This window comes from Puntigrus tetrazona, chromosome 6 (genome assembly GCF_018831695.1).
Source record: "Puntigrus tetrazona isolate hp1 chromosome 6, ASM1883169v1, whole genome shotgun sequence".
NCBI classification, from domain to species: domain Eukaryota; kingdom Metazoa; phylum Chordata; class Actinopteri; order Cypriniformes; family Cyprinidae; genus Puntigrus; species Puntigrus tetrazona.
Window position 1 is genome coordinate 13,764,122 of NC_056704.1, and position 22,748 is coordinate 13,786,869.

The 22,748-nt window shown below is 37.1% G+C and overlaps 1 protein-coding gene across 5 annotated transcripts in view; it reads right to left on the reverse strand.

Annotated features, from left to right (window-relative positions):
• The window catches only part of pex5la (peroxisomal biogenesis factor 5-like a), a 63,595-nt gene extending 41,813 nt beyond the window's left edge, over window positions 1–21,782 (reverse strand). For 3 of the 5 annotated variants that reach the window (XM_043241826.1, XM_043241825.1, XM_043241823.1), the window contains exon 1: window positions 21,176–21,780. In XM_043241826.1, the coding sequence (XP_043097761.1) occupies window positions 21,176–21,196 (21 nt within the window). In that variant the 5' untranslated portion in view covers window positions 21,197–21,780. Of the gene's footprint in view, window positions 1–21,175 lie in introns of all 5 variants that reach the window. The other 2 variants (XM_043241824.1, XM_043241827.1) reach the window with 2 other exon arrangements.
• Window positions 21,783–22,748: the final 966 nt, after the last annotated feature.

Here is a 22,748-nt window from a genome sequence, read left to right on the forward strand (position 1 = left end):
CAGCTTTCAATAAAGCATTTTGGAGCTCACTTTCAGATTTTTTATGAAATCCTCAATTTTCCCCAGCTCCACCTACTGTATATAGATCTGCTATAGGTTTTTATACATGCTATTTGTGCAGCATCAGTATGTGTCAAATACTCCCAGCAGTGTATCAGTGCTATGTGTTGCCCGGCCCAGTTTCATGAAAAGGCATATAAATAGAATAAATATAATTTAAAAAAGGAACTCATGGTACTCATGGTACTGATGTGCAAAAATGGATATTGGCATATGTTTGGCATACATGTACATATGTTTTCACGTACGTATGACTCATCCACCCCACAACCCTAATCCTACTCACCGTGTAGCATATACACCCCAAAGTGCTTTTTCGCATATCAATACCACAATTTTTTTTTAATTGACTAAATACATTAACACTGTCATATGCATTACCATGCTAAAATATTCCAGGAGTTGTCATGATAGAGCACTTGTTTGGGGTTGCACACTTTGGGGTTTCTATATGATATATATATCTATTCAATAGAAGATGGAGAAGTATTTAGGAAACCTGTTTGAAAACAATCCTTGCTATTTTGTTTGGTGATGCTAGTCACATACTTCACCTCACATTCACAGTCTAACCTACATTTCTCTGCTTTGCTCAGCTTATTAGAGAATGCTCGACTCCCAATGTCATGACAGAAGCGTCCTCCAGTTTACAACAAAGAGAAACTGGGCCTCACCGTCCCATGGTTAGCAGTGTTAGCGTCAGCACTGTGCCAGCCACTGCTTTGCTCTCATTGGGTGCGGGACAGAAGAAACATTGTGCCATTAAACCACAATCTCGTCTCTGGGGGCCGTCAGCCAGGCAGGTGTGCTGTTGAAAATAAAATTCACCAAAGGGGCATGGCATTATTCTTTCTAACTCTGGTGCGGGAGGGGTTGAGGTCGTTGCATTCACTTGCACATTAGCAAGACAGATGAGCAAAGCCTTTCTGCAAGCTTACAGTCTTTGACTTTCACAGATGGCCAGTGTATTTATGGGATCTCCCTGAATTTAACAAAGGCAGAGTAGTAAAGGAGTGCACAGTCACCAAAAAAGTTGCAGAGCTGCTCATTGTCAAACTTTTCTGGGCTCGACAGCCCTCATTGAGAGTCTTATTATCACAATGATCTCATGCTGAGAAACTCTGACATTCTTCTGAACAGAAACCGAGCTTTGTAGAATTACATCATGCATATCTCTCTACCTGAATATGGCTACAAGGCTAACTGTGAAAAATATGGCAACATATTTAGATAAAACCAAGGGGTCAAAAGGTTAGTCCTCATTATACCCTACTGGTAGATGTTTTACACGTTCTGGTTCTAAACATTACATGTATTAAATGTTCTAACTATGGTGTGGGAGGGGTTGAAGTCATTTTATGGCACTTCAGACAATTGGTACCATACCAAAAATCTTACTTTTTGTAAGGTGTGAACAAATATGGGCTGTTAATTGTTTAACTGTTTAACAAAAGAGAATGTTTTGAATCTAATGCATTTGTCATTAGTCTAAACAGCATTCTTTTATGTCTATTTTCAATATCAACGGTCCTATTCTATTAAAAACTGTAAAAGCATTCAGTGGAATAGGACACAGCTAATTTATATAATTACCGCAAAGTATAAGACATTTTATAAGATCTCCACAGTGTCTATTTTTCAGGGCATTTAGCACACTTCCAGGCAGACAGATTAGTCATAGCCTAGGAAAATGTACTGTGCAGCACACACACAAATTCTTAGACACACAATTTGTTCGGTTCCAAAATCTAGTGAGGCACCTATGGAGACAGGATTTCAAGGATATTCCAAATATTTGACAGCTTAATTTTGCTGCCTAGTAAGAATTTAGAAAATTGTTAAAGCGGTAAGACATTTATCCTTCACAGAGAAAGTGGGAAATTCAGTATGCCAGAGAAAGTATGAAAATTGCTCATTAAAAATACTTAAAAGCAACTTAATACAGTGAGGTATAAAAAGATAACAATATTTGCATAACCTTAAGATATACTACCTATATTTAAAGAATTAAACAGGAATAGTTGGCATAGAAATTCAGAAATCCGACTTTGCCTTTTCTGACCAATGCATAAAACACAGCAGACAGGTTGAATGAAAGTGTAAACACACTCTCACACAGTCAGGTGGCATTTTACACAAAAGACAAAGTACAAAAGACAGCAGCCAAGGCAATAGTCTGCTTGGCAGCTTAATAGGTTTCGCTAATGTCTAAATTTAGCACATTCCTACCTTAGAATCATATCTGATTAAGGTGATTATGTTGTTCTGTTATTGGGCTTGAGTGGACAATACTTTAGCCTACTGGAGTTTTACTGTAGCGTGTGTCGCTTTCTGAATCTCATGGCTCTTGATCTTGCACTAGATCTAGCCTGATTATCCTGACTTAGAAAAAGCAGGAATGCCAATTCATCCTCACAAGAGATCTCCTCCGGCTGATGTCCTAGATCTACAATGTTATACCAAGTGTCTCTTATGTCACGACCATACCTGCTCTGTGATTTTGTCAAAGCTTCTTCATCCATGCATCACATTCTTTCCCTGCCTAATCTGCATCTACCTTAATTTAAGAGGAAAATGCAGTTTCCATTTTAAAAAAACACTAGTGGCACCAATATACTTGCACAATACCATGTTTTGACCTGAACACACTTTTACCATAATGCACATTTTGTACACTTATGTAGTTGGAAACTTGCTCTACATAACCAGCTCCATATGTTTGGCTTATAGTAAACTTGTTTGGTACCTGGTACCTAAAAACTATCAGTTAGCTTTAGGTTAGTGTTTATAGGTATGTAGTTTTTTATGCATCAAAGCATTAACCTCTCAATGAACAATTAATTTCTTATGACAACTGAAACAAACATTGGCCAACATGTTAATCCAGTTTTTCTTTCCTTGGTGGTGTAGATGCTTTTATTTGCTGTGCAACATCATTTGAATGGTGGATGAGGTGAAGGGTGTTTCATATTTCAGGGTAGCAGGTGATAAGGTCATGACCCCTCCTGTACAGTTCTTTGCGTGTAAGAGAAGGCATGTTTGGGCATGTTCACACGTGTGTCTGTGTATTGTGGAGGTGAACAAGCAAGTATCACGAGAGCTATTGTGTCCTTGGACACCATGTGATTAATTTCAAAGTTAAAACAGTAAAAAGATCAGCGGGGAATTGCGAGAGAACATGTAAATGTGTAGGACAAATCACTGACAGACAGGCAGTATGAGGCAGCATAGATATACTATGGATTCATGACAGAGGAACTTTAATGAAGAAAAAACACAGTGTGGCACGGTTGGCAGAAACGCAAGAGAATGTAGCACAGGGCGCCACGATGGTGCTGAGGTCATCACTGCAACCCAACACACTATAATAGATGACTGCTAAACAAAATAGTTCAGCACTGTGCTGCATTGTCTGGGTTACCTATGTGATGAGGAAAATATCTTCATTTGTAGAGTAAAACATCTTTGTTTATAGCTACAGAGGTTAGCTGAAGAGTGCAGGATAAGTCAATATTTTGGTCTGTTTTTGTAAATCATAATCCACTTTATTTAATAACTACACACTATGAATCAATAGTTAAGCATTAGTAAATACTCAATTCCTACTTTAAAATCATTGTTCCAGTTGCATTAGTAAGCTGCTTACACGTGCATTTATAAATGCCTTGTTCTTGATCACATATATAGTGTTTAATAATTTTATATTTTTTGCATCTTGAAATAAATAGTTCTGTATCCCTCTGTGCTGTGTTTGTTTATTTTTTTCTGTTAGGAAGATAACTGAGCCTTTAAATCTCCCTTTGTAATAGATATGCTTATAAATCAAAACACAGATTCAATTGTAAATTGACTGTTAGTGCATAATAATGTTGGAACAATGGTGAATTGACTTTTTTGATGAATTGACTTTTTACTAATGCTTAACTGTGGTCATTATAAAGTATTACAAATAATTCCTTAATATTTAAAATGTACTAAATGTTTCTCAAATCTACACACAGATGTGTTTATCTGATGCTTATCCTTGCGTTTGTATTCTTGACCCCAATAATTTCTATGATTTGTTACCAGCTAAACGTATAGTGCTCACAGCTCCATCTAAAAGAACCCTGTTATCTCACTTTCAAATACATGGTAGAGAACAACATATGTTTCATTAATAGCTTTTAAGAAAAAAACATTTGACTTTCCTGCAATTGCCAACTGGTACTGTATACAAAAAATCTCAAAACATTTCCCTTGACTCAAGAATGATGAATTACATGACAAAAACCTTATCACACTATACAGCATGTATCATGTTTGAATAGAGCTGTAATTATCTGTGAAATGCTGTGTGAATAATGACATATCTGCTGTAGACGCTAACGGATGTGACAAAACAGGCCATATACTGGCATTAAATAATACTGATTACCCTTTTAGCTGCAGCTTATTGTAATTAGCCAATGTGCTTGATTTTCAGAAGTTCAGTGCTATTCTAGAGTAAGTGGCACATTTTTCATAGCATAAAGCACATAATTCAATGGCACAGGAAGCAATGGTTTAAATGTAAATGAACAAAATAACTGTCAAAATTTTATATGTGTGTGTGTGCATGTGTGTGTGTGTGTGTGTGTGTGTGGTATTTTATGTCACTTTTGCCTCTCTTCCGTTTTCTCATTGCGGTCCTAAAGCATTGAGTTAGTCTAAGAGGGTGTAATACAGTCAAAATCATGTGAAAGGAGTCACTGCCTTCGGGATACTATGATTGGTTGCTTACCCTGTAATCATCACCTATCATGTGCAAATCAGTTTAAATGGGTTAAACCTGGAGGTTTTGGTTTGTTAGCTCTCTGCATTTTGCCCCTGCTGGTAGATTACACTATTATGCAGGCAAAATGTTTCTCCATTGAGGGCCATTTAAAAGTAGCTGTGAAATTATACTGAATCAAAATTCCCTATAAGTAACATATAAATTACAAAAATGTCATTATGGCATGGTTGTTATTTCAAAAGTGTCCAACATTAGGATGGTTCTTAACAGCGTGAAATGGATTATTCACTGCAGCATATTTTTTCCTGCTGCAGTGAAGTCTAATATAGTGTAATCACTCATGGTTTTCATAGTGATTGGCTTAAAAAAATCACTTTAAAACATTATCCCTTAAAAACACCCATCAGAAAATAGTAGAATCCAAAAAAAAGAGAGATTGTTTCATGTTTTATTTATATAATATATAAAATGAAATAATGACCTTTAAAAGAAGACGTTAAAATAAATCAACAAACAATCGAATAAATATTCTACCTCCCCCAGCTCCACCTTTTTAGGTCTGTTATTCCATATTTGCTCTGCAGCACAAATTATTAAGAGAGTTCTATAGAATATTGAGAAAGTGACAACACATTTTTACATTAAAGTGTGAAAATCAACATGGTGCGTGGCAGCAGTGCATGTATAACCACCTAAAAGACAACGTTTTGGGATCTGTAAATTAATTCCTTGCTGCTGGCATTATGAGGAAAAACTGAGAACATTGATCTGTTCACATTTTACAAAGGATGTTTTGTGTGTTTCTCTCTCGCTCTCTGTGTGTGTGGAACAAGTTTTACTGTATTTACTGATTATACATAAGGACATTACAAGCTGAAATCACCACTGTGGGAGACTATTATGCATTGTGCCAGCGGTATATACACACATAGCTAAATAAACTGCATCTGAACCTGAAAGCTTTCTATGAAGGTATGGAAACGTATCATTAGCTCAATATAAAAACAGCCGTTTCAAGTCAAAATCCAACATATGTGTCCATGTTCACTGATCTTTCAGGTCCTACAGTAGCTTGTTTGAGCTGTTGTATGAGCACATATTGCCTGTTAAATGTGAAATATGGTCAGGATTAGAAGCCATATAGCAAAGTTTCTACATGCTATCACAAACACGTTGGCCTCAATCCCATCATAATCCCGTCTGACATCTGTAACAAAGTGGCCAGAGCCCTTCCACATTTCTAATGGGTGGACTGCTTTGATTGGGTGTTATGCCTTGCCTGAGACACAGGCATTAACCAGCTGGGTGCTTTCTAGTCACAACCCCTGCTGAATCGCTTGGCCTCGGCTGGCAGCAGGGAAGCTTTGTCAGGAAGCTTGATGTCCTGATATGGCAGCTCTAAGCCACACATCTGGAAAGCAGATTAGGAGAACAGAAACCATTCACACGTAATGCTGAGAGGGGCCAGATACCGGTGCTGGCTTTATCGCCTCTGTTTTCATGGGCACCACGTCAGATTGCTTTGAAATCACTTGGTTGTATTCACAGCTGCACATGACGCAGTCAGAGGTGCTCTCCGCCAGCAGAGTGCCACCAGACAGACTCATTAAACCCATTTCACATGTTCGCCAATGCACCAGGAGCACGGTGCAATCAGGATTCTTGACCTGGGTGTTTTTTTGGGGTTTTTTTTACTGAAAGAACACCAAATGGTCATTTATTGCCCTGATTTCCTAATTCTAAATAACTTTTATCAACTATTGTCGGTAGCACAATAAAAAATACTTTTCAGAACAATGGGGTTCAAACAACCTTTAACCACATAAACTTGCTTTGTTTAAATAAATGAATAAATAAATTTTTCTTTTTTGTGCAACAGAATAAATAAAGTCATATAGGCTTAAAATGATATGAGGATGAGTACATAATTTTGAATTAAAATTTTTGGTGATATACACATTTTGTCTTAATAGAATAGAATAGAATAGAATAAATTATAATTTCAACATTTTCAAAATGATTTTATTAGGTTATTAGAATGTTTTTTATCATCCTTGAGGGTTATGTTTCTTAGAACAGTGTTGTTTTTGGTCAGTTGCCATGAATTTCATCAGACAAAAGTGTAGCATGCTTTCAGTGACTGTGAGAAATGATTGCTGGTTCTGACAGTACATCAACATTTATGCATAGAAGTGCATTCAAAATATGCCAGAAGTTGTCCTACTTGGGTCTGTCTATCCATCTATCTATCTATCTATCTTTTTTTGTACTACTTATTGTAATATATTATATACTGCAACAGAAACTAATATAAATAATTTCAATTAGATTTTAATTCATTTTAATTTGCTTTGCAGTTTCATCAATAACCTCAATTTAAAACTGAGAAACTGAACTGACGCTCTTAAATTCGTCGAACAGCGCACAACTCTGATGGATGGTGTGGAAAGTTGAAACAGTTCAGTCCCATTCTACCTCTCCTTTGCATCACAAACCTATCTATGAAATGGTAAAAGGGCAAAAACAGAAAACCATGGCTTTAGTTTATCTGTGGGGGTTATCATCTCGGGGGAGTGAAGCTTATTAATGAAATGCACAGACTTAGAGAGCAAGTGTAAATCTACTGATATCTCAGCTCGTCGACACGTTTTACTGTAAATACTTGAACAGTTTTAATTACATCTATTACAAACCCATGCAGGACTGTCGTTGACGGAAGCATGCACGGGCCAAATGAGGCCTGCTATAGGGACCACGCTATTACTAAATATAGCACAGTGATTGGAAGCAAGAGCTCTTGTGCGCCAGGAAGCTGTGAAAGTGTTTAGTTTAGTGCGTAAGCCCAACAGCTCGGATCAATATGTGGTACTCAGGGATTGTGTTCCAGGGGCATCTCAGTAATGTGATATTTGTACTTACTGAAGGCACTGGAAGCCCACGGCGTCCCCCCTCAACATCTGGGACAGACTTAGACCGGCCGTTGGCCTCCTTCCACCTATTGATCTCAAGGTATGGAGTTACAAACCTTCTTTCAGGTGTGCATAACAAACTCAAAGATGAAAAAGAACTTCATCATCATCTTCTTTTCTTTCTTGTTCCTTCTTCATCACTCCAAATGAAAGATGTGCTCTGCATGATTTGAGCTGTTCATCAGCAATATTCTTCCAAGTGAGAGAAAAAACATGAAGTGCTGGTGGCAATCAGTCACAGGAGGTTGGGAAGAGGGGCATGCATTTTGGGGCTGACAAATGATAGAGGCTAGAGCTACGAGGCTGTGTTTTCACTCGAACGCTTTTTTGATAGAGAGCGCAAGAAGCGAGCTCTCCCACGGCCACATAAACGTCAATCTGCATAAGCTAATCACTGGAACTCTGCTGAGGACTTCATTGCGGAGGGCCATTTTGTTAGACGTGTCTTCGTGGCTGCAATGGAGTGCAAGGGCTCCATGTGAGATTAGACAAGTACCACGGACTTGATTGCACCAGCCACGGAGTGATCCGGGTAATCATGCTATCCATCCTCATTTCCTAAAACAACGCGGCGGGTCACAAATGTGACGCAAGGCAATTCAGAACTACAGTGAATGAAGTTGGGAAATGATTGAGCATAAGCTTATTTCTCCTCAAGTAGCAATTACCGGGTGAGTTTGTCACCAGCTGTTTTATTTATTATCAATACAATATATGGCGTACAGCTTTAGATTGCAGTTTAAAGGAGCAATATGTTTATGCAACTAAAGGGTTGCCTAAGCCACTGCGAACAATGTTCTCATTTCTAAACTGACATTAGTTTATTGTTTTTAATCCTTTTTTTTAAGTCGAACAGCTTTGTTGTTAAGCTCTCTGGGTTTGCAGTTGGCACTATTTTTTCCAGCCTCAAATTAGTCAACTATTGCAATGTAATGGGGAAAATGGCACAGATGTTACAGACAACAGCAAAACAGTTTAGATAATTAAGATAAATGAAAGGGTTAGTTCATCCAAAATAATTAATTATTCAACCTCACCTTGAAAATCGAAACACCTTTGGATCTTCGAAACACAAATTTCAAAACTTACTAAAAACTTATTTAAACTAAAATATTGAAATAAATATCTTAATTTGATACCTCTGTATGAACTGAATATGTACCCTCCATAGACAACAAAGCAACTACCATGTTCAAGGCCCACAAAGGTAGTAAAGACATTGATATAGAATAGTTCATGTGGCATCAGTGGTTCAACCTTAATTTTATGAAGCTATGAGAATTATTTTTGTGAAAAAAACAACAAAATAATGACTTTATTCAACAATTTCTTCTCTTCTGTGTCAGACTTCTACACACTTTCACGAGAGAGCCACAACAATGCTTTGATCGTGGTAGTTCTGCTGTCTAGGAGGATACGATTTAATCAAAAATATCTTAATTTGTGTTTTGAAGATGAATGAACACCTTAAAGCAACAAGAGGGTGAGTAATAGTGACAGAATTTTCATTTTTGGGTGAACTAACACTTTAAGAAAACAAGAAGATACCAAAAAAAATGCAAAGACTAAATCGAATAAATGACTTAGGACACAGCTGTTTTTCTATGCTTTCAGCTTTTTCGTGGCAGGGCCCGGGTCACGACTGACCTTTGCCTTGGCAGACTACACTGGATAGGATCTGTGCCTGAGGATGGAATATAATTGACATGGTCCACTGCTTGAGGGTTTGTTAGTTGGACTGGTATACCATGACAGGCAGAGATCATTTGGGTTAAAAATATAAACAGTCTGTTCAGCCTGCAAGGGACGTGTCTGACATTAAAATGTATATGACATCAGAATTCATGAGGCCGATTTATGAATGTAGATCACTGTCATCATACAAAGTCTTTAATGGAATTCACATTTTGTCATTGATGCTGAGTGATTTTGTGTTCGTTGTTGCATTGGCTACACAGCGTGACAGTGAACTACGATTAAATGTAGTCTGGATGTTGGAGATTTTGGAGGGTACAGGAAACGTAAAACTTTTTTGCATAGTGCAAGCATTCATAAATTTAACAAATAATCTAAAAAAAAATATGTACCTCTGTGCGCTTTTTGAGCAACACTATTTTTAAGTGCCTTGCTGCACATTTGCCGCAGTATTAAAGAGAAATATCAACTGAGTGGCGAAAACCCATCCATATACTTTGACGAAAACCCATCCTGATATGAAGCATTAATGAAGTGAATTATGAAGTATTAATATTGTTTCGAAGTCTCATGATGTTCGTCAACTAATTAGACTTCATCAGTCAAAATTCTGTCAATTTGTCTGAGTTTTACTGCCTCTAGTGTTCATTTCTTTTAAAAACCACAGTGATATGTACTTATTGGTACGTATTTCATCTTGCTTAAAAAGTGCACCCAGGTATGTTTATGTCATGAGACCAGGTAGAATTTGTACACGTGATGCAAAGCTGAATTTTCAGCAGCCATTACTTCAGTCTTCGGTGTTACACGATTCTTCGGAAATCATTCTAATATTCTGTCTTGGTGTTTCTTGAAGTTCAAAAAGTTCAAAAGAGCAGCATTCATTGGAAAATTGTAACATTATAATGTCTTTACTGTCACGTCAGTAAAAGGATTAATTTAAACAGTGGCACATTGCGGATTAACAGATATAAATACATTATGTATCATTGTAAAATATTGTAAATAATAGAATAATTTAAAATACATGTTACTAAAAACTCATTGTATTATCACTGGGTGCAAATAACATCTGTCTCACTTTATGACTTTGAGTAAATAGCCTCTGTCTTAATTATTTTAGATAAAGTTTATTCAGACATTTTCCGATTGGATTGTAAGTGATTTTCTTTTTATTTGTTACCACTCAATTTGTTCCACTAAGCAAACAATAATGTACTGGTTCCTCACTGGCGGCAAGAATCCACTTTACTCTATTTGCTGACAAACAGCCCCCTGCCACCAAAGGAATTATCTGCCATGCTCAACTGCTCTCTGTATAAGGAGCTATTTCTATAGACGCACTCACATCATCCAATTTAGTAGGATGTCTGCAGAGTAATGCAAACTGGTTGTGACACTAAAACATGACCTTTTAAATTGATTGTAAGATTATAATTGTTTTCGGCTTCTTTTTGTAGCCCTTTAGCATTGCCCGGAAATGTTTATGAGCAGCTTGTCATAAATGCTGACAAAGCAAAGTATTGGGTAACTAAGCAATTATGATAGTAAATATGTTCAAGTCTAGAACACTGGGTCATTGTTTTAATTATGCTGTCAAATGATAAATTAAGTTTTAGTTTAGTTTTGCATATTTGTTATGTATATAAAACACACATGCACACATGCATATTGTTATATAAATATGTTCTGATATATAAAAATGTATTTATAATATAAATTATGTGAATATAAATATAGACATATAAATATTTTCAAATACTGTGCATTTATATATGCATAATAAAAACACATACATTAAGCAAACAAAATTGTTTAATCATTTGAAAGCACTACTTTTAATTAATATTAGGTAATAAAGAGGAATGCATATTTAATTCAAGTTTATTTGATAATATTACATCATTTTTTACTAATTATTATTATTTTTAATAATACAAAAACAGTCCTATATATTACATTATAATATAAAAATATGCAATTGATAAAAATAGGCTAAATATCAACCTCCCCAGCTAAATATAATGGAGGGAAATGAGTGCTATGGCATCAGGGGTTAGATTTATTGTGGTGTGCACTTGGGTTAATGCGCTGGAAGTACGTGCTTCAGAAAGAAGTGAGTTTGGCTGGAAAAACAAGCTGTTTCAGCAGAAGGAATTCCACAGAGAAAGTCCTCACACACTACACAGCCACTATGAGAGAGCCATCTGTGTCTTGACTAGACGAGCCCCGTGACAGTAGAGCCAGACTGTATGGTTAGGGGTCAGTCCACACAAACACAATCACACTCACACACTGTATCCCTGAACACCTGGTGGAATTGTGCATGTAGGCCAATGTCTTGTGTCCGTGTTTGTAATACAACGGCTCTTATTCTCTCTCATACAGGAGTGCAGTCACTCAGTGATCTGTTTGTCCTAGATTACAAGTGATTGGTGCAAACACAGCTAGCTGCCTGCTTGGACTTCAAGTATTTGAGGAACATGAGTGATTTAAGAGGATCAGCTCATCAGAGGTGACCAAAAGATGAGCTGTTTTATCAGACCAAAATAGAAACACGTGCTGCTATTTGCAGAGCCCTAAGTCATGTCAGCCATGCTGTCAACAGTCCTCATAGTCCCTATATATATTTAATTTGTTAACCCTCCCTTTGAATACTTTTTGGAGGGAATTATGTGGATTATCTTTTTTTTTTTGTTAAACTTGTTATTAATTCTCCCAGATTAAGGCATTGCAAATGGCTTTTTTTGTCCTTGAAAAACAATCAGAATGAATTTCAAAACAACATTTGGGTAAATTATTTTGTGAACATACAAACACACGCACACACACACACACACACACACAAAACAACACAGAATATTGGACAAAAGTATAAAGAAATATTTGATAAAGTCGTCTTTTCATTACACATATGTGTTGAATACAGAAATATGTGTTGATACTTTTCAGTATTTAATTAAATATTAATTATATGCTTGAGAAATAAAATGTTCTCAAGCATCTAATCAGCATATTAGAAGGATTTCTGAAAGATTACTTGAGAGTAAACCTACTGTAAAGTAATGAAAAAAAAATTGCCTTTTCTCAATTAAATTTTAAAATGTATTAAACTAGAAAATTCTAATAATATTTGATGCATCACTATTTGACCAAATAAATATGAAGTTAAGGGATTGATATCAAACACATTACAATCTTAATGACCTCAGACGTATAAACGATCAAATCATTTCTGAGCGTGTCATAATGCATCATGGGATTGGCTTCTCCATAAAGGTTACGTGCAATGCGTCAGAATTTGGCCAAAGCAAAGCATCTTAGGAAACAGAGTAATTAAGATGCCTACCTTTTGGAACAGATTTAGCGTCAGGAGGGCGCATATGACGCCTAAAATGCTACATCCGTAGGCAGTTCACTAGGTTTTGGAAGAGAGCTTCGGTTTCAACACTTCAGCCCAGTGTGCTGTGCCATGTAATGTTGTTTTCCTGTTTTGCAATCTCGTCAATCTACTAAATCATACACCTACGCCAAATCTCTCCTATCCCTATCTATGTCCTTCCTGTTTGCATTACGCTCCTGTCAAAGTTCTCTTCTTCCATTTTTCATCAAGAAATCTGGATAGGATGTTGCCCTTTGACCTTCTCTACGGCATGCAGCATGATCTGCTCTGTTTCTGAGTGGGGAATTCATCATGCCAGCACCACTTGACCTCAGCACATGTGAGCTTGTGTGGAACAGATGGGACCAGGCAAGGGTTTGGGTCACAGCTGTGCTGGAGGCACTGCCCCCTGCTGATGTATCCTTGAGTCTCTTTAAAAAGCCCTCTACTGAGGTAAACCCCAAACTGCCTGCCAGTGTTTTTGTTGCTTTCTGCACTGTGCCCCCTGTAATGGCAGTGCAACATTGTTTTGGTTGGCATATTAGGGTTAATATGCATATTTACAGAGGTCTGATTCCTTGTACCCTGCTCTATTTAACAGGAAGTGCCAGCTTACAGCGCATATACTAAAACAGTGTGTCCAAAAATTTCATACTCTTGAGGATGCCAATAGTACACAGTAGTAACAGCACACAGCACACACACACACGCACACACACACACACACACACACATATATATATATATATATATATATATATATATATATATATATATATCCATACAATATATATATTTTCCATACAATAAAATAGAATTGTGACTATGGCAGATTATTTTCGATTAATAACTTAAAGTTTAGTTTGATTCTTCAAACAGAGCTATGTCTTAGGAAGACTTGAAATTTATGGTGTTTTTGTTTTCCTTCTTGAAGCTTGCAGCTTTTGGTCTCAATCCAGTTCTACTGTATGGAAGAAAGCGGCTTAACATCTGCTGAGCATCTCCTTTTGTGCCCCAAGAAAAAATGAAAGTCAAGCAGGTTTAGAGTGAGTGAGTGAGTGAGTGAGTGAGTGAGTGAGTGTGATGATGTTTCATCATTTTTGGGTGCACTATCCCTTTAATGTCTTCTGTGTAACAAATCGTGCCTTTTAAGCTGCTATGTACTAGCCTCAGCAACAAAGGTTTAAGTATCTGGAATCTAGTCAGGGTTTTGATTCAATTACAGCTGAAGACTGCCTGCTGTGTGATGAATAAAATTCACATCTCTACCATAAATCTTCGAACATCAAAAAGAAGAAATCTGACTACATCCACACCCTCAGTTATGCCGGTCTCACTTCATGCAATTAAGCGCACCTTCTTCTACAGCAATTATCTTGATTTATCAAGATTCTCTCAGATGCTGTTGCTTCCGCCAAATGTTATGTAATAGTTTTGAGACAATTTTGTGTCACATAAAGCCTTAAACATTAATTTGAAAAAATCAGAGCAGTCTCTGTTTGTTTTTCCCTCTGATCTCTGTGGACTAGTTTTTGGAATGGTTTGGTTCAGCTAATTAGCAATAGAGAGAGAGAGAGAGGGAGAAAGAGAGAGAGTGAGCATGCAAAAAGAGTGGCTAAATGAAGATAAGATGTTCATAATGAATATAAGATATATATATATATATATATATATATATATATATATATATATATATATATATATATATATATATATATATAAATGTAAAAGAGATAAAGGAAAAGATAACGGAAAGTGCAATAGTTATGTGCAATTGCATGTTAAAATTGCTTTCTCTTTTCTTTAGGATGGGTTGCTATAGCGATATTAGAAACTAAAGAAAGAATAACTCTAGGGTTTATTAGTTTATTATTAGTATTATGACTGGAGAAATATTTTCCAAACTAACGGTGCGAGCAAAAGGTAAATGTGGCCATTTTATGAAGACCTCTGTCTAAATGTACATTCCAAAAAGAAAAAAAAAAACATAGAATAAACAAAATCAAACAGAACATGAAATACAAAACAAAACATGATACAGGAAAACTAAATGAAAAACATGAAACAAAAAAAACCCCACACAAGACAGAACAAAGTGGTCATGTTCGCCCAGTTACTATGACTGCTACACCCCTGCAAGCACTGGTGCCACTTCAAAGAGATTAGATGTGGGTCCAAATTTTCCAGTGCCAAAGCACATCCTGCCTTCCCTGATGACTAGCCTCATATAACGCCTATAGCTGATGAGTCCACCGTGGACCCTGATGAAGGCAGAGGGATTGTATCTATAGGCTGCACTCAGAGATGGATGAGGCCCCTACGCAGGAATGGTGGTAACTGCCCTACTTCTCCCAATGAGTGTATTTGAAGCTCAGAGGAATTGTTCCTAACCGACCTGCTCATTTCACTATGACCTCATTTGGCTCCAGTTCATACTGCATACCATCACATTTAAATTCATGATCATTAAAAAATAACACTGTAATCTGATGCTGTCTTTGAATCCTCAGGAAAAAAACATACACACAACACTGCACTTCGGTTCACGCTTTTCCAATATTTGCAAAGCTTTCACTACACACTGAGCGCATGAGAAGCATCTTCTTAATGATGAAAGTCTTTCACTGGCCTTGCAACTTTCCCTCCACCCATAAAATTTTAACACTTCTAATTTATTATATATTAATTATCCTCTATTTATGCATTACGTAACAGCTTACGCGAACGTCTCTCATGTAAGACCCTCATCATTTATTTACTGCCTTTACAGAAGTGACAGATTCAGACAGACCATCGCACTCCAAAATAAGATAAAGATTCGACAAAAGCTGCTCGCATATTCTCCGGGGGTAAAACGAACGCTATCACTTATTCCGCCTGCTCCGGTCTGATTCTCCTGACTCTCTTTTTCCTCTAAGTATCTCCTGCTGATTGTTTTCCCTGCCGGCCTTGAGTTTTGTCCTCTCAGATAAGTGTCCATGAGAGACGTGACACACTCAGCCTAATCAGCTCTAACAGGTAAAGGACAAAATAGTCCCTTGTCTGTTTTTTTCTTCAGGAATTTAGGTTTCAGAGTTGAGCCGGAGATGCAAAACTCAAATCAAACGCTAGCGGTGAGATCCTCCTCATCGGTGATGTAAAAATACCCCCTGTCAAGAAGCACACCTTGAGTGAGACAGATGGTCTATTGATTTTATTTGAAAGGCTGCCGCATGTCCCTCTCTATTACACTGTCCTCCTTCCGGACTTTATCAACAAGATTTTAGTATTATTGTGACGGCTACTGAAAGACATACGCACTCTCAACAGCTAGACAAACTGATTGTGTAGGCTAAAATACTGCATTAAAGCATTATGGTAGTCACAACATACAAGGGGGCTCACAACCAAAATGACTTACACAGCTTTCAAGCTCCACTTTTTTTTTTTTTTAGCAGTATGCATGTTCAGTGGGAAGTGAACCCATAACCTTGGCATTGTATGAACCATGCTGAACCAGCTGAGCTGTGTAAACACGTTTCAATAACGTTGATATATGAGTCTTTGTGTAATAAAGGTACCCATCAGCTTGCCTGACACTCTAGTTTATTAAAACGCAGTGTACAAAGCAATGAATGAAAGATGTTTTCCTCGCAAATTAATCAAAAGTTGATTCTAAAAGATCAGCCACAACCTTTCATTTAAAGTACTAGATTATTCAAAAACGAAAAATTGTTATGATTTGCTCACCCTCGTGTCATTTCAGACTCATCTACATTCATTTCTCCTGCGCATTATAAGAGAATATATTTTGAAAACTGCTTTAGCTGTGTGTATTTTTGGAGCTTCAGCATTTTTGCGCCCGATGACTTCCATAGCAGACAAAAAGTGAGTGTGAAAAAGAGTCCACACAACTGCTATATTGCTATTCATATACCCTTTTTATAAAATCAAACCAAAACATTGATCAAAGCACACAAACACAGGTTAAATTAAATACGGTGACACAAATATGATTGACTATAAACAGCTGAAAAGACCTCAAAATATATTCTTTTATGTTATGTGGAATAAAATAAGCCCTATTGGCCTGGTGAGTAAACAAGATAAGTTTTCATTTTGGGGTGAACTGGTTTCAGATCTTCTCAAATGTCTTTAGAGTTTTAGACTACAATTAAATATTTGTCCTTGTGTCATTTCAAACCTGTTTAACTTTCTGCAGAACATAAAAAAAAAATATTTTGAAGATTGTTTGGATTCCAAACTGTTGTAATTACCATTGACTTCCGTTGTATGGACAAAAACACAGATATTTCTCAAAATATTTTCTCTTATGTCTCACAGACAAAAGGGTTGGAATAAACGAGTGGGTGAATAAATGATGGCAGTTTTGGTTCCTATTAACTTCTACTGTATTTCTATTCATAAAACAGAAGTTAAAAGCAACCAAAACTGTTTGTTTATCAACATTCTTCATTTTTTTACACTTATGTTCCACAAGAGAAAGAAATGCATACAAGCTTAGAGTAATATAAGGGATAAGCGATTGAACCTGCCATCTTTTGATTTCGTAAAAGCCTAAACCTCAGAGAAATGTTTGAGTAGAGCTGAAATTTGCATGAATTGATATTTGTCCACAATTCACCAAAAAATACAGTTAACTAAGAGCTGTTCTATTTCTTTCAATCGTGCTGTTTCCAGTTATTATAATTTGCTTGTAATTTCATCACGTGTTTAGCAGCACTGCTTGTAACACCATTTATCTAACCTTCATTATCCCACGAAGGATTAATCTATGCTTATTACATAAATATTCAGAGGATAGAGACTCTCTAAATCTATCTGCCTTTTTCTGTCCCAGTCGTTTCTATTGGGAAAAGCCCTGAAAGATCTTATTGAGACCCTCTCACGTAAATCAATAATTGTCACAATTGTAGGGTCTCCGAGAGCCTTCCTCGCCTCAGCATGCTGTAGTCTGGGTAGCCTGCATATTTCACACTCGCAGAAGTGTCACGCAAGCACGTCTCGATCTCTTTTTCTGAGCCCGAGATGAACTGCTGCTCACCTTGGCAAAACCACTATTGCTGTCATAGCCGGGCATGCAACGTGAAAAAGCCAACGAACCACATGACTGTCCGCCTATCAGAGCCGCATGGTAGGAAAAACATCTGACAGGACTGTATCTGCACACCTGTGGGAAATCAGAGAGACTCCATTCACAAGGCAGAGGCACACCAAGGGATTATAAACAACACAGCAGCTCTATGAGATACCCATTAGGCAGGCAATTTAGAAAATGGGAAGATAACGCTGCATTTATATATGATTTTATATTTAAAAAGAGGCTGATAGAGCACAGTGAATGCTGTACAGAGGCTCTGTTGAGGGTAATGGCCAATTGTTAGTCAGTGGTACAAATGACTTTAAGTGAAGTACTGTATCTCACTTTGCCTTTCTTTGATGCTTATGAATTGAACTGTGTGTATGTGTGTGTGTATATATATATATATATATATATATATATAGAACACAGAATAACAGCTATTTTTCAGAAATCAGTATGGCCTTGAACTGAGTATGGTTGGAAGCATGGCATTGTACGGTGTCCTTTTTAAAAGTTATATAACCAATCCAAGAATGCGTAGCATACATTTTACACACAGTTTGGCCAATTATAGTCTAATTTTGCTCCACTTGCAAAATAATTATAAACAAAGCGAAAGCAGGATGTGTACTGACAATGTGGAACATCTCAAACCTCGATAAACAGAGTAATACAAACACCGAAGTGTCTCAGCGCCTCCTATAAATAATAATACACATAATTAAATTGATTTATGGTTAATTTCAGGGCCGTTTGGTTGTACACTGGCATTTGTGAAAACATTAAATTGATTTACAGACATAAGAGATACGCTAATAGAATATTGAACTGTGACACCAAAGATTCTTAATTGGATTCTATAACAGTGGTTTCATCCTGTAGGGAATCGGACGCTAACTAAGCTTTTCTGAAAATGAGATGAAAAAAGACACGTCAGGTTTTTGGAGCAAAAATGGCAAATAAAGCGGTATGGAGACGATACATTAATCCTGAATATTCTAAAGGCGCTTCCACTAATTAAAGTAACATAAAAGTTAAAAGGCACTGGAGATTTTTGCCAGCGTTCCATAAGGTGCTTTATCTTGGCCAGACAGCGTGGTGCATTTCAGTGATAGCGGGAGTGAGATAGACACATTACGCACGCAGATAGCTGCACTTGGACTTTTTGTGATGCCCATGTTTGATAGAGAACGCAACATACTGCGTTGCAAATTAATCTCAAACAGCCGTATGGCTGTAAAGGGCAGGAATCACCCAAGCAACTGGAGTTATTTATAGCAATTATAACACGTGTTGTTACATCTGAGGTGTAAGCTGATATATTTGGTTTAAATGGGTCAAATAACCCTTAAAATAACTACTTTGATATTTGTCTGCAGGTACTATCAATGCGCAGGTTGTCAGTGAGGGGATATAAGACAGAACAAACCCTCTGCATTTTTGTGAGGGAAATATCATGAGATGTCATGCCTTTTTAATTCCTAATTCAGTTTCTTTTCTTTTTTTCCATATATTATTATCAAATCGCATTGCGTTGTTGAAAATGAAATGGCAGAACTTACAGGCTACCCCTAAAAAAGAAGTCTGGTCTATGAAAATGATCAGAGTGAAATATTGATTTTCAATGCCCCCTAGTGTGGTAAGATGCTGACGTTTAATACAGCAAAGCTACTCACAAACTTTAAAATCCAAGTTTTCTTTTTTAACAGCGAAAACCAGCAAAGTGTATACATCTGTTAAAGGCCGATGTGATAATTTTGAACAACACTGACTCTCTTGTGCAGGTATCAGTGTGTTATTGCTTTCGAAATTTGATTTGAACTCTTCACGGCGATGCAGTTATGTATATTTATACGTAATGTGCAAATGCAAGCTGTTTGCCTGTAATACAAATTGCAGCGCTAGTGCAGAAAAGCAATACTCATTTTTTTTCACCGACGATGGAGCGAAACAGTAAACAGCATATACTCTGAGATGGCTTCAAGGGAGAATGAGCCGTCACTGTCAAGATAAGTGTGTCTGTTTAGGGGGGAGGAGCCGCAAAGAGCCCAGTGAAGGACAGATAAAACATCTGCTTTGCACAGAGAGAACATTTCCTCTTAAATTACCTCCCTACCTGACAGAGAAAATGTGATATCTTACTCTCCCTAACTCCCCAAAGCCTGAAATAAAAGCCTCTAACATGATGAGAACAGTTATGAATAGGACCATATGAGACTCTTATCAAGTGTCCGATTACCTTTGTACTGAAAACACATCCATTTTCGGTCTCCTGGAACGTTAATAAGACAACGGAACAATTACATTGTTGCATATGGCACATCATTTTACATACATGTGTATGCACTAGGTGCAAGGATAAGTCGGTGTCTAAGTATGAGACTGGAATCAGTCTATAGAATGAGGGTAAATATAATAAATATAATGAAGCCGATCACTATCTAAGTGATATGAAGGTAACTGAAGCCACATCTGTCGTAGACAAAGGGTATTAAAAACCTACTCTGGTTTCCCAAGAAGCTGTAAAAGAAGTCATAAAATATTCAGCTGGTAAATTACTTGGAAGTTTAAGACTTGGTAAACAAAGCTCTGCCTGCTTTAATTTAGCAGTTACGTAATTAAGATCTTCATAAAATGGTAACAATCAAACCCTATTGTTGCAGCAGGTTCCGAAGACCCCGGTGTGTCTCATTTTGCACAAAACGTGATTTATGGATTGCTTCTACGAGTTCAACTCTGTAGGCCTGTTTTTTATTACCCAGGTGATACAAAAGTGCTACTGAGTGATTTTCTTTTTTAGCAGACAAGCAATCCCAGTGTTTTGTATCTACACGGAAACTTGCTTGTCTTTCTGTTTTGGAGACTGTTTATTGTACTTTTTCAATTCTCTATAATATATACAGTATATTATAAAAACTCGAGCGCAAACTGGCATTTTCTTCATGGGTAAGTATAGCAAAGCTCACCATTTCATACCCTCTCTGCCATTTATACCATGGAATAAAATTAATGAGCATAGCAAACATCAACAGCAAGCAATAATCTTCAGGAGCGGGACAAAACCCAACTTAACTCATAAAGCATATGATTTTTTAATGCGCTGATCACTTAAACATTGCACCTGACATGCTTCCAGTGCAATCCAGTGATTTCAGCGCGACTGAAAACAGTACAAATAACAGTCATCGTAAATGTAAAGAACTGTACGTCTTACGTGAGCGGAGTCTTACCTGCAAATGCCCCTGGTACATATTTAGTGAAGGTCCCAGACTATGGATAGCAGTTAGATGAAACCAAGAAACAGGATGACTCTTCTAACGTGCATGCGCGTGCCGGAGTGCTCTAAAAAGTGCCGAAAGAACTGTTCTTGAAATTGAGTCCAGTTAGGGAAGCCGACGCGCCGGAGCTGTCTCGCGCACCAAGTGCTGAATTTACGCGCACGCGACAGCTTTCGTCACCGATGCACTTTATAAGGCGAAGAGGCTCCCGAGCTTCACGCGCACCGGCGGGTCTCTTCACCAAGTTGCCGAGGAGCGCGACGGATGCGCTGGACGCTCGAGGGTCGCGCCTACGTCATAATCTCAGCCCCGGTGCGGCTCTGTGGGGTTTTATCGTAGTTGGTCTGATTCTTCGGCAATTCCTCCCTCCTTTATCAGACGCTCCCTCTCTCTCTCTCTCTCTCTCTCTCTCTCTCTCTCTCTCTCTCTCTCTCTCTCTTTGTCGAGCGTTCGTCCCCTCCTCTCCTCAGACCGGAGGATTTAGGCGGAGCCGGTTCCGTCATTCACAGATGCTCGGTCCAGGTGTTCTCATCGTTTTCATGTTGTTCAGCTAGCAACTAACTTACTGAATCAAGTGAACGTCTCGGTCCTCCTCTTAGAGAGCTGTTCTTCTTAGCTTCGGAGCAAGGAGGCGCCACTTGAATTTGTTTTGTTACATAATACAGTATTCAGTCGCCAGAGGTGTGATTAGGTGTGAACACCGCAGAATTAACAACGTGCGAAATAAAAACGTATTGCTACATTTGTTTTTATAAAGGTGAAATGTATTTGTGACTTCTTCACTAAGGAAAGGCATGTTAGTTATATGAAATCAGGCCTATATAAAACAAAATAAATTGCACACAAAATATGGAAAAAATTATATTTTTTGTTTTAATAATACAATTTGTTTTAATAATAAATATTATTTTGGTTAGTATTTTTCCAGAATTTATTTATAAAAAAAAAATTAAATTGGTGAATATAAAATTAATCGAAAAATTATCACTCTATTATAAAAATAGTAGCTGTATTTTTCAAAATATTTTATCGATTATGATTAAACTTGAAAGTTATGACTGATAGAGGTCATATTCAAACATTATATGTTGTAAAATATATGGTTTTAACCTTTTCAGTCTTATTCACCAGTTTAAAAAAAATACATTTAAAAGGCTAAAAACAACAAGAAGAAAACTAACTCAACATACTGACATATTTAAAAAAATTATACCAGAGATGCATGTTTTAAGCAAATTAAGATTAACACGAGGATTCATCTTGACTTCTAAAAACACTTGCCTTAAAGGAAGTGCAGGGTTTGGAGGATACTTATCAGAAGTCAATTCTGTTCAAAGGGAATCTCTTCAAGAGAATGGAACAGTTCTTAAAATGTAATATTTTATTATCAATGAAAAATATGCCCTCTATTCAGTTCATGAAGAATGGTGATTAGATTAATGAAATATTTATAAGAGAGGGCAAGAATAGATATCTTCATTTATTCAAATAATGTGTCTGCAGTAAGATTTTTTACAATACTCCG